Below are 12237 nucleotides of genomic sequence, written 5' to 3' on the forward strand. Positions count from 1 at the left end.
ATTAAAATCCTGCAGTGCCCGCAAGGTCCCCCTGCTCAAGAAGGCACATGTACAGGCCTGTCTGAAGTTTGCAAATGAACATCTGGATGATTCTGAGAGTGATTGGGAGAAGGTGCTGTGGTCAGATGAGACTAAAATTGAGCTCTTTGGCATTAACTCAACTCGCCGTGTTTGGAGGAAGAGAAATGCTGCCTATGACCCAAAGAACACCGTCCCCACTGTCAAGCATGGAGGTGGAAACATGTTTTGGGGGTGTTTCTCTGCTAAGGGCACAGGACTACTTCACCGCATCAATGGGAGAATGGATGGAGCCATGTACCGTCAAATCCTGAGTGAAAACCTCCTTCCCTCCACCAGGACATTAAAAATGGCTCGTGGCTGGGTCTTCCAGCACGACAATGACCCGAAACATACAGCCAAGGCAACAAAGGAGTGGCTCAAAAAGAAGCACATTAAGGTCATGGAGTGGCCTAGCCAGTCTCCAGACCTTAATCCCATCGAAAACTTATGGAGGGAGCTGAAGATCCGACTTGCCAAGCGACAGCCTCGAAATCTTAATGATTTACAGATGATCTGCAAAGAGGAGTGGGCCAAAATTCCATCTAACATGTGTGCAAACCTCATCATCAACTACAAAAAACATCTGACTGCTGTGCTTGCCAACAAGGGTTTTGCCACCAAGTATTAAGTCTTGTTTGCCAAAGGGATCAAATACTTATTTCTCTGTGCACAATGCAAATAAATATATATAATTTTGACAATGTGATTTTCAGTTTTTTTTTTTAGATAATCTATCTCTCACTGGTAAAATTAACCTAGCCTAAAAATTCTAGACTGTTCATGTCTTTGACAGTGGGCAAACTTACAAAATCAGCAAGGGATCAAATACTTATTTTCTTCACTGTACATCTCAGAATTTGAGATAAAAATGAGAGAAGCGTGAGATTAGTAGATGATACATATGATATATGTTAGTAATATATCATGACAGCCAGCCTATTGGTTTATTATCATGCGCGCTCCCGATGGAACCACAAGGCATGCGTGGAAGTGTGGGCAGGGAATCCACACTGTACTGGCAGGTTTGTATATTAGTGACATGACCCCCTCTATGAAGAGAACAGAAAATAGCAGACAGCTGAAAAAGGGGGAAAAGGAGGTGAAAAAGAATTCTGAAAGCACTAAAATGCGGGTGGAACGTTATAACATTGTTAAAGACTGAGGAGCATAATGATTTTTTACTTTTTTTTGAAAACTCATGTATTCTTTGAAGAGTGTAGAAGAAAGAGTATTTTAAAGTAATCAGGAAAAATCCTATTCTTGGCCTGTTTCATTGGATCTACAGTAAAAATTCTAAGTTTCTATATTTGTCAAATTCTTTTTTTTGCCTTCTCTAGTTCTGATTTACTAGGGTGCAGTGAAGCTTCTTATTTTATTGACTTTGACTGTGAAAGATGAAATCTATATCCTTCCCTGCATGTAATAAATTATTCTCTGCACATTGAGAAGATTGTCTGACAGATACTGCTTACTAGTTTCAGCTGACAGGAAGGGAGAAGTCTTACAAATATAAAAATACTTTTGACCAGGAAACTGAGATATAAGCACCATGAGGGCAAATTTGGCTGACAGGAAGAAATGAAAAGTCTGAAGCACAAATGTCTTCGTGTACAATAGAACAGACCACTAACAAGCAATACACAAAAGAGTCCAGGAGCAGTTCATTTCTAACTGGAGGTATGATTTCATTACTTGTACTGTGTACAAGTAAAAAAAACTACAACTGAAGATTTACTGAAAAAAAATCAACAATGAATTGTGTGGTCTCATGTATTATGGTAGTTGAGTTTGTTTCTACATCTCTGTTACCTGGTGACCATGTGATTTGCACGGTAATGAATTATTACTAGTAATTCCAACTGCTACAGCAACTTTCAACAGAGTACATATAATAATGTAGAGTATGCAAGCTGTAAATTCACACACCACTACATAATAGCTCCTATTCCATATAAATACATGTTACAGGATGTTTTCCGGAGAACAATAAGCCTGCTTCTGGCGCTACATGGAATGTTTATTAATAGCCTCTATGAAACCTAGTTTGAAGGGATTGTCTGAGAGTCTGACATTTTCTAAAAACCCCATGAATTTAAGAAAAATTTAACAAAATACAAACGTTGTACTACCATGTTTTTTCACTATAGGGCTCCATTGGTCGTGTCGTGTCCATTGTCACATTACCACATATTGACTATTCACGGCCATGGTATGTTATAGACAAAATGTCACTACAACCTATATCTATTGGACAACACGATCATGGAGCATTATGTCACTATGGACACAACATCACTGGAGCCTAGACACCACATTTGACCAGTAGGGACGTACCAAGATCAGCGGCAGATGACAGAAGAAGAATTACAGCATTAGATCAAAGTGACGACACATCAATTCAGTTTCTTCTGCCTGCAGACTGGAGAGAATGTTGCGTGTACATGTGTGTGTGTGTGTGTGTGTGTATATATATATATATATATGTGTATATATATGTATATACATATACCGGTGTGTGTATATATATCATATATATATATATATATATATATATATATATATATATAATGCATTCGTAAAGTCTTTAGACCCAGGGGCATAGCTAAAGGTTCATGGGCCCCGATGCAATGGTGGTTCTTGGGGCCCCCCCAAAATTCTCATGGCCAATGGCCCGCAGCTTTCAGCTGCATCGATGGGTCTCCTAAGTAAAGTGTCATAGCAAAGGGTCTAAATATTATGTCAAAGCGAAATTTGAGTTTTTCACTTTGTCATTATGAGGTATTGAGGGTAGAATGATGGGGAAAAACTTGGATTTTTTTCGTTTAGCACAAAGGAAGACTTTTCGAATGCACTAATATATATATATATATATATATATATATATATATATATATATAATATATATATATATTACCTGACTGCAGACTGATTGTGTGGGTCAAACCGATGGGTCGCCGCTGATCAGACTTTTATGGCATCTGTGGTCTGTGTAAGAAAACCCCTCTAACTAAGAACTACTGTCAAAACTTCTGTTGCATGATGCTGGTACGCAGTGCTGCTGTTTGTTTGGTATACCATTTGTATACCACATTAGCTCTATCTTGCATTAATAGATTACTGTGAATTTATGCTTATCATATTACCACATTATACCTTGCACTTTCCATTGTATAGTGATATCCTCTTACGTGGTTGAATAAAAGTACATTTTCCAGCATTTATACTTTTGGTTTTGATAATGACAAGTTAGTACATGTGGTCTTCACAAACCAACACACGCTGTGTTAATTTGGACCTCAATATTTTTGTCTTAATTTCATTTATATTGTAACGGCCAATAATGGGAAGAAAACAAGAGAGCATCACTGTAATTATGGCCATCATATAACCCCAGCCAAGTGAGCAGCTGCCGCTTCTGTAGGATAGGGATGAGTTGCAGATCTGATTTGCAAATGTAGAACGAAGACTAACAGGAAAGAGGAGCAGCCCGAGAATTGTAACAGTCACTGTAAAAAGGAAAATAGAAGGAAATATCATCAAATATAAGGCTGTGGGATCTATTTATTTACTTTCCTTTATTAATGCTCTGTGTTGAGATATATATTTTTTAATATTAACAGTTACGTTATTGATCTGTATTTTCATTTATCATTAAATCAATGAGGTCTTGCTACTGAACATAAAATATCACAGAACCCCAAAAACATACTGCTACGGAATTTAGATTGTGAGCCCCAATGGGGAGAGTAAGTAAGGACAACCTCTGTACAGCTCTGCGGAATATGTTGGCACTATATACATAACAGAAATAAATAATAAATAAATAAAACACCATTACTAGTTGCCAACCAAAGTATTCTGTGCCATGCGAAAAAAGCCACACAGGGAGAAAAAGGTCGGTGCATATCCTGTGTCAGCAAAAATCCTAGTCCAGATTTAGGAAACCCCTAATGTCAAGGTATTGACTCGCAGGGTAACTAGGTAAATGCCATATCTTTTGAAAGTTAGTCTTCCTCTTATTCACATAGATTTCTCAAAAAATATTTTATGAATAATACCAACATGTTGCACAATGTAATTCCATATATCTTGTCAGATACTTCTTAAAGCAGAAGGCATCAAAAATCATTAGGTGTCTGTACCTGCAATGATCTGTGTATGCCTGGCCGGAGTGCACACCCTTCTCTGACAGAGACCAGCTGGAATAACCGTCCATGACAGAACAAGTAAAGCACCAAAACTTAACAGCAGCCAACCAGCAAATAGTATAACAGCTGAAATCTAAAAACATAAAAGAAATAAATTACAGTATGTGCATTCAATTTATCAACATTTCTACCAATATATTGCAACCGGGCGTAACCTCAGTGTAGTCTTATACACCGCATTCCAAATTATTATGCAAATGTTATTTTTCGCTTATTTTCCTAAATAGTCGATGCAAATGACAGTCAGTATAATCTTCAAGCCATCAACCGTTGGAGTATAATGCAAATTTTATTGAACAAATCTCCTAATGATAACAGACTCAAAATGCACAGTTTCAAATTATTATGCACAACAGAGATCAAAACATTTTGAAGGTTGTAAAGAGAACTAAAATGGTAATTTGTTGAATTTGCAGCATCAGGAGGTCATATTTACAGAAATCAAAAGCTGTTTCAATAAAAAAAAACGTAACAGGCCAAGTTACATGTTAACATAGGACCCCTTCTTTGATATCACCTTCATAATTCTTGCATCCATTGAATTTGTGAGTATTTGGACAGTTTCTGCTTGAATATCTTTGCAGGATGTCAGAATAGCCTCCCAGAGCTTCTGTTTTGATGTGAACTGCCTCCCACCCTCATAGATATTTTGCTTGAAGATGCTCCAAAGGTTCTCAATAGGTTTGAGGTCAGGGGAACATGGGGGCCACACCATGACTTTCTCTCCTTTTATGCCCATGGCAGCCAATGACACAGAGGTATTCTTTGCAGCATGAGATGGTGCATTGTCATGCATGAAGATAATTTTGCTATGGAAGGCACGGTTCTTCTTTTTGTACCACGGAAGAAAGTGGTCAGTCATAAAGTCTACGTACTTTGCAGAGGTCATTTTCACACCTTTAGAGACCCTAAAGGGGCCTACCAGCTCTCTCCCCATGATTCCAGCCCAAAACATGACTCTGCCACCTCCTTGCTGACGTCGCAGCCTTGTTGGGACATGGTGGCCATTCACCAACCATCCACTACTCCATCCATCTGGACCATCCAGGGTTGCACGGCACTCATCAGTAAACAACACGGTTTGAAAATTAGTCTTCATGTATTTCTGAGCCCACTGCAACCGTTTCTGCTTGTGAGCATTGTTTAGGGGCGGCCGAATAATAGCTTTATGCACACTTGCAAACCTCTGGAGAATCCTAGACCTTGAGGTTCGCGGGACTCCAGAGGCACCAGCGGCTTCAAATACCTGTTTGCTGCTTTGCAATGGCATTTTAGCAGCTGCTCTCCTAATCCTATTAATTTGTCTGCCAGAAACCTTCCTCATTATGCCTTTATCTGAACGAACCCGTCTGTACTCTGAATCGGCCACAAATCTTTTCACAGTACGATGATCATGCTTAAGTTTTCTTGAAATATCCAATGTTTTCATATCTTGTCCAAGGTATTGCACTATTTCACGCTTTTCGGCAGCAGAGAAATCCTTTTTCTTTCCCATATTGCTTGAAACCTGTGGCCTGCTTAATAATGTGGAACGTCCTTCTTAGGTAGATTTCCTTTGATTGGGCACACCTGGAAAACTAATTATCACAGGTGTCTGAGATTGATTACAATGATCCAAAGAGCCCTAAGGCGGGATTCACACGACCGGATTCCGCTTCAGGAGTTTCCCCTGATGTCACTGCCCAGATATGGACAGAGACATCAAGCGCTCTGTCCAGGAGCGGAATCCCCGAAAACACGGGGATTCCTCTCCTTTAAGGAGCTAAAGTGCGGCTAGCACATAGCAGAGCGGGGAGATACCTCCCTGCTCTGCTATAGTGGCGTCGCTGCAGTAGTAGCAGCCGCAGCAGCAGCAGCAGCTGCTGCTACTAGCGGCGCCATCGAAGGTGTCGCCGAGCCAGGGTGCTTTTAACAAGCAGGGGAAGGGAGCCAGCGCAGCGCTCCCTCCACCTGCTGTACACCCCGGCCCTGCAACACAGTGTACAGCGATGCCATTCGTCAGAATGGCATCAACTCCTCCTCCTCACATGCACTCTGCGCTGTGAGGAGGAGGAGATAGAGCGCAAGCTCCGGAAAACCCGGCCATCACTCGGAACACATTCCGGTGATGGCCGTGTAATACCCGGCCCCATAGACTTCTATGGGAGCCGGGCGGCCGGGTGCCCGGGCAAAGATAGAGCATGTCCTATTTTTTGACGGCCGGATTTCCCGGCCGTCAAAAAATCGGTCGTGTGAATAGCCCCATTAGGGGTCTATCATTCCTAATGCAGCCGGGTGCCGGCCGATTTATGAACGGCCGGCACCCGGCCGGGAAACCCTGCCGTGTGAATGAGGCCTTAGACACAATACCATCCATGAGTTTAATAGAAAAACTAATAATTAAATGTTTATGACACTTAAATCCAATGTGCATAATAATTTGGAACACGGTGTATAATGAGTCAATACTCAAATATCAAATCAAAAAAGTTGTCTTAAAAATAATTCTTTCTTTTTTACTAAAAATTACTAAACTAGGAATAAAATTATGACTGTTAATACAAAAAGTCAAATCGTGATACGAGCAGCAAAACCTCAGGTCACATATGTGATACCTTTATGGAAAAAATTATCTTTACCTTATACACTGTACAGACATAACGTTAGAATCAATTTGTGCTGCCAAAACAACTCTGACCGATCGAGGCATGGACTCCACAAAATCTCTGAACCAAGATGTTAACAGCATATTCAAGCCCTGATAGTTACAAGGTGGAGCCACCATGGATTCAAACTTGTTTTTCCAGCACATCCCACAGATGCTCGATCAGGCAGAGATCTGGGAAATTTGGAGGCCAAGTCAATACCTTGAACTCTTTGTCATGCTCCTCAAACCATGAACAATCTCTGTAGTGGGGCAGGGCGCATAATCCTACTTAAAGAGGCCACTGCCCTTAGAGAATATCATTGTCATTAAGGGTTGTACTTCGTCTGCAACAATGTTTAGGTATGCGGTACGTGTCAAAGGAACACCAACATGAATGCCAAGACCCAAGGTTTCCCAGCAGAACATTGTCCAAAGCCTCTGCTGGTTTGCGTTCTTCCCATAATGCATCCTGGTGCCATCTGTTTCCTAGGTAAGCGGCGCACATACACCCTCAGTCCTCATGATGTAAAAAAAATATGTGATTCATCAGACCAGGCCACCTTCTTCCAGGGTCCAGTTCTGATGCTTGAGTGTCCATTGTAGGTGCTTTCGGATGTGGACTGGAGTCAGCATGGGCACTCTGACTAGTCTGCGGCTTTGCAGCCACAAACGCGTCAAACTGCCTCCGCTGGCTTGCCTTTTTCACAAAGTGCATCCTGGTGACATTTTTTCCGTAGGTAAGCGATGCACATGCACCTAGCCATCCACAAATTTTTAAAAAAACCTGATTCGTCAGACCAGGCCACCTTCTTGCATTGCTCCCTGGCTTCCAGAGGTGGAGAGGGGACAGCATGGGCATTCAGATTGGTCTGTGGCTATGCAGCCCGAAACGCAGAGAGCTGCGATGCACTGTGTGTTTTAACGCCTTTCTATAGCATTAACTTTTTCAAAAATTTGTGCTACAGTTTCTCTTCTGTGGGATCGGACCAGACGGAATAACCTTCGTTCCCACCGCTCATCAATTAACCTTGGGCACCCATGACCCTGTCGCTGGTTCACCAGTTGTTTTTCTTTGAACCACTTTTGGTAGGTACTAACCACAGACTTGCCGTTTTGGAAATGCTCTGACCCTGTCGTCTAGCCATCACAATTTGGCCCTTGTCAAAGTCGCTGGGATCCCCTTGACAGATGCCATTGTTATGAGATAATCAATGTTATTCACTTAAGCTGTCAGTGATTTTTAATATTATGGCTGAACAGTGTATATTACCTACTACTGTCTACTAGAGTAGTAGGATAGCTCTAAAGCAGGTGCTCTTATTATAGATGAAGAGTAAAATTACCTAATCTGCTTTACACAAAGTATGTTATATAGTTTATAGGCATATTGTCCCAAACTAAATGATATGTATTAATAATCACAACTCTAACCCAAAGGATAGCAGCAAACTTGTCTGTTTATGGATATGTATGTATTACATTGTGCTTGGGTTTCCACATCCTGACTCCACTTTGCTAATTCTAGTTTGTTGTAACATTGTAACAACTAAGGCTATATTTATATCTTTCCTGGAAGCTTCATTCACACGTGTCGAATATGATACGGATTTCTGCACGGATTCCGTTTTGAGCGGTTTCGAACATATTCTGGTTAGTGAGGCACTAGTAGAAAATTGTCTAGACTACATAATTCCAATTGTGGAACACAGGTTCCACTGTTTAGGTCCAAAATGCAGCTCTTGGGTAATTTGTTGAAATATATTGAATAGATATAAAATTACCGTATGTATCTACCACCTCACAGACCATGTTTTTGAGTGCAAAAAAAATGTATGTGTCTACTTATACATATATATAAGGCACTTAGATACTACATAGATATACATGTGTACGGAACTCCTAATTTATTTAATTTGGGCTCATGCACACGGCCGTATTATTGCTCCATTTTGTATGGAGCAATAATAGAGCTGTCATAGGGGTGCATGAGCCTTCTACTGTACTTCCATATGGCTCTCTTGTATGAAACTGGGGGCAGACAGAGTTTTTTTACTGTCGGACTCGGTATGAATCCAACAGAAAACAAATAGTGGAATGTTTCATTGAACTCCATATGCATTGCATATAGGGGATAATATCTCCAATCAACTCTGTTTCCGTAACTCCCGGCCACGGGTGGACCCGCATCTATCTGACATTTATGACATATCCTGTGGATATGGTAACTATTACCATATTGTTAATAGTAAACATACAGTACATTTTCTATAAATTCATTTACAAATACACGACTATTAAGCTGGGTTCAGATGCAGCAATTCCATAACATTATAGGCTTGCTGCAGATTAGAAAATCCACAGCATATTCTAAATTATACACATTTTTTTTCCCCTTCATGTGAATGGGGCTTAGAAAACCTCATTTACATGTATTGTACTGTAATTTGTTGCAAAATCTGCACTGAAATTTCATGACGAATACACTTGGATGTACAGTGTAGCAGTTTAACACATTAACATATTAATAATACATTTTTCTGGTTACCTTCCAAGACACATCAGGAATTTCCTCTAAGGTTCGGAACGCTATACAAGTCTGATTACATGGAGAACTGCTTTCCCCATTACACTGAACAAACACGCCAAAAGATGTGTTATCATTTTTAAACCACACAGAAGACATTAGGCTTAATCCTAAAATGAGGGATAGTATGAAGGACAAGGCCACCCATAGAGATCCCATACACGACACCATTCGGATAGTGGATCACCAAAACCTGCAAAACAGAAGGCCTTCATTACAATAGTAAAAGCAGCTTTTCAGTTTATGATTGAAGCACGTTTACTCCAGCATAAAAACGTATTAATGTTTGCATATTATGTTTCCATGTAGGTTATTTACTGTGAGTGATGTTGCAGCACACTTTTATTTTGCTTCCACATTTTCTTATGCATGAAAATTAATTATTGACAACATTACAGTTCCACTGCGACATAGTAGACTATAAGGCTCCATTTAAAGCAATATTTTCTGTTTTCCGTGCTGCCTTTTGCAAACTTTTGGAAAAACCCCAGTAATAGCTGCATTTGACTAAATAAAACAAATAGGCACATATTCCTGTGTTAGATCCCTTGCTGCTCCTGCGCTGACCATTCCATGTCACCCGTTAGTCTTTGTTTCGTTGACTGCAGTGAGGATGCGTCGTACTCAACACATCAACCGCAACCAATTACTGGCCACAGTGATAATGTCATTGTAAACAGCACTGTGGCCAGTGATTGGCTTTCACATGTAGAGTACAACACATCATCGCTACTGTCAAGACTCGGGGTAATTATGTGACTATTTGGTATATTAGCCATATGCAGCTATTACTGTTGTGTGTTTTTTTTGTATTTTTTTAAAAACCATAAGAAATCAGCGGTTATGCTAAAGAACTGAAGCAGCATATAAACTACAATATACAGTCACCATAGCGTGTGAACTTCAAGTTCGAGTGCTGGAGTTTTGTTGTTTGTCTCTGACAAGTAGTCGTAAAACTTGAATAAAGCATGGTAAAATTATGTTTCTGGTTGGTCTTAGCATGTTGTATCCATCCATTATTTTTCTGATAGGAACGAAAGCCATGAGGGACATGCAAGGCTACCAGAAGACTTGCAGATGAAGTATTTTGGGGAAACAAATCTTTTCATGGAATTACCACTTGTTTAGCAATGTTAGTGGGTTCAGAGCTTAAGGGGTCATGGGGGGAAAGGGGGAGGAAAGAATTTTGCGGCAAGCCTAGGCTAGAGAAGCTGGGTATGGTGGGTATCCAAGCGACAGCCAGCTGAACGTTTAAGTATCCTAATTGAAGGACATGCAATCAGTGTCCCGGTGTATTGTGTAAGGAGTCCGTAAGGCAGGGTGGGACTGGGAATAAACATCAGCTCTGACCCACATACTACACCAGCTCACATACATATACCACATATTTAGGCCCTGTTCACATTACATCAGAGCTCTGCATCAGAGGCATATGATGGGAAGATTTTTTGATTTATACCCCTGATGGAAGGCTGTAGCGAAAGCCAGAATATTAGCATACAGTGACATATGTTGCCCCAATGACCCCCATTGACCCCATGCCGCTCTATATAATTTTTTTTTACTGTATATCTTTGTGCCCGCTGTGTGTCAAAAGGCACATGTCATGAGGAATGGGGGTCTATGGATACATTCGGCGTATGCTACAGCTTATGCTTTTCTGGCGAATACGCGAAATGTAGCGCTCTGAGTTGATGTGAATGGAGCCTAACGTATTAAGGAGTAATGGCAAACATTTGAAGTATGTGGGCAATTATGCCAAGCAAGTAAGGGTCTGCAACGCCAGCTGTGGCATAAAGGTGACTAGGCTCTATGTGAGTGACACAGCCTATTTTCCTTAACAAATGCAGTCACATCCTCAAGTACAAACGCAACAACAGTCACATAAAATCATAACTGTTTACACAGGACCTGTCCTCAATAGCATTCAGTTAAAATTGTAAGTCTTTTGTGATACAGTCTGCAATGAGAATGGAACAACATAAACGGCTACTAGAGAAGAGAGAGGCAGAAAATCCAGATGATCAACCTGGCGCAACCAACTTTGAGAAATTCTGATATCCGTAGTATCAGAAGAAAAGGCTTCGTAATAGTTGCGATATCTTAATGAGTATTTGTACACAAAAACAACGCGTTTCGAGACCGAACTGGCCTCTTCCCCAGGTAAAGTACAAAGGATGGAGCAACTAGAAATGTAAGCCGTTTAAATAGCAGACTATAATTTTGAAAAACAAATCAGTCGATCGTTGGTATGTGGCTTGCTGGTTCACAAGTCAGAGACATTAGGGCACGAACGTGGAGAGCCAGATTGGCTACAGTGAAACAAATGCTAAAAAATTGGTAAAATACTTTAAAATGTATCGGTTTACCTCGCATAGCTAGAAGAATTGGAAGCAAGGTATAAATAAATAAAAAAATACACCAAAAAACATCAATATGCCCTTCTTTTATCATTTACCCGAAATACACAAAGACCTCATGAACCCCCCAGGAAGACCTATTATCTCAGGTATGCAGTCCACCACAAGTCGCCTTTCACATTACTTAGATCTAATATTACAAAAATATGTAATTAACCTTCCCAGTTACCGTAAGGACTCCACTCAGCTCATCACTGACCTCTATGCCCTTAATATAAAGAAAACCTACTCCTAATCACCCTAGACGTGAGTCCTCTAAATATTAAGATCGAGCACTCCCTAGGTCTACGAAGTCTTAAACAGGCACTTGAAAGACATAAGGACATACCTACAGCACAA

The 12237-nt window shown here is 40.5% G+C and overlaps 1 protein-coding gene across 1 annotated transcript; it reads right to left on the reverse strand.

The window, feature by feature from the left end:
- Nucleotides 1-3306: 3306 nt before the first annotated feature.
- On the reverse strand, nucleotides 3307-9649 carry LHFPL7 (LHFPL tetraspan subfamily member 7). The gene is made up of 3 exons (XM_075853720.1): nucleotides 9440-9649; nucleotides 4203-4341; nucleotides 3307-3566 (listed from the first exon to the last, which is right to left on the reverse strand). Exons 1-3 carry the CDS (start codon nucleotides 9647-9649, stop codon nucleotides 3307-3309), a joined length of 609 nt encoding a protein of 202 aa, XP_075709835.1.
- Nucleotides 9650-12237: the final 2588 nt, after the last annotated feature.

This window comes from Rhinoderma darwinii, chromosome 1 (assembly GCF_050947455.1).
Source record: "Rhinoderma darwinii isolate aRhiDar2 chromosome 1, aRhiDar2.hap1, whole genome shotgun sequence".
Taxonomy (NCBI): domain Eukaryota; kingdom Metazoa; phylum Chordata; class Amphibia; order Anura; family Rhinodermatidae; genus Rhinoderma; species Rhinoderma darwinii.

What these genes read in the sequence shown, in the direction of transcription:
- LHFPL7 (XM_075853720.1), bottom strand. Translation starts at nt 9,649, where the DNA reads ATGGTGTCGTGTATGGGATCTCTATGGGTGGCCTTGTCCTTCATACTA. An exon ending in TTCCTGATGTGTCTTGGAAG is followed by an intron (nt 4,342 to 9,439) that starts GTAACCAGAAAA and finishes TTATGTTTTTAG; the next exon opens with ATTTCAGCTGTTATACTATT. An exon ending in GCATACACAGATCATTGCAG is followed by an intron (nt 3,567 to 4,202) that starts GTACAGACACCT and finishes TCCTTTTTACAG; the next exon opens with TGACTGTTACAATTCTCGGG.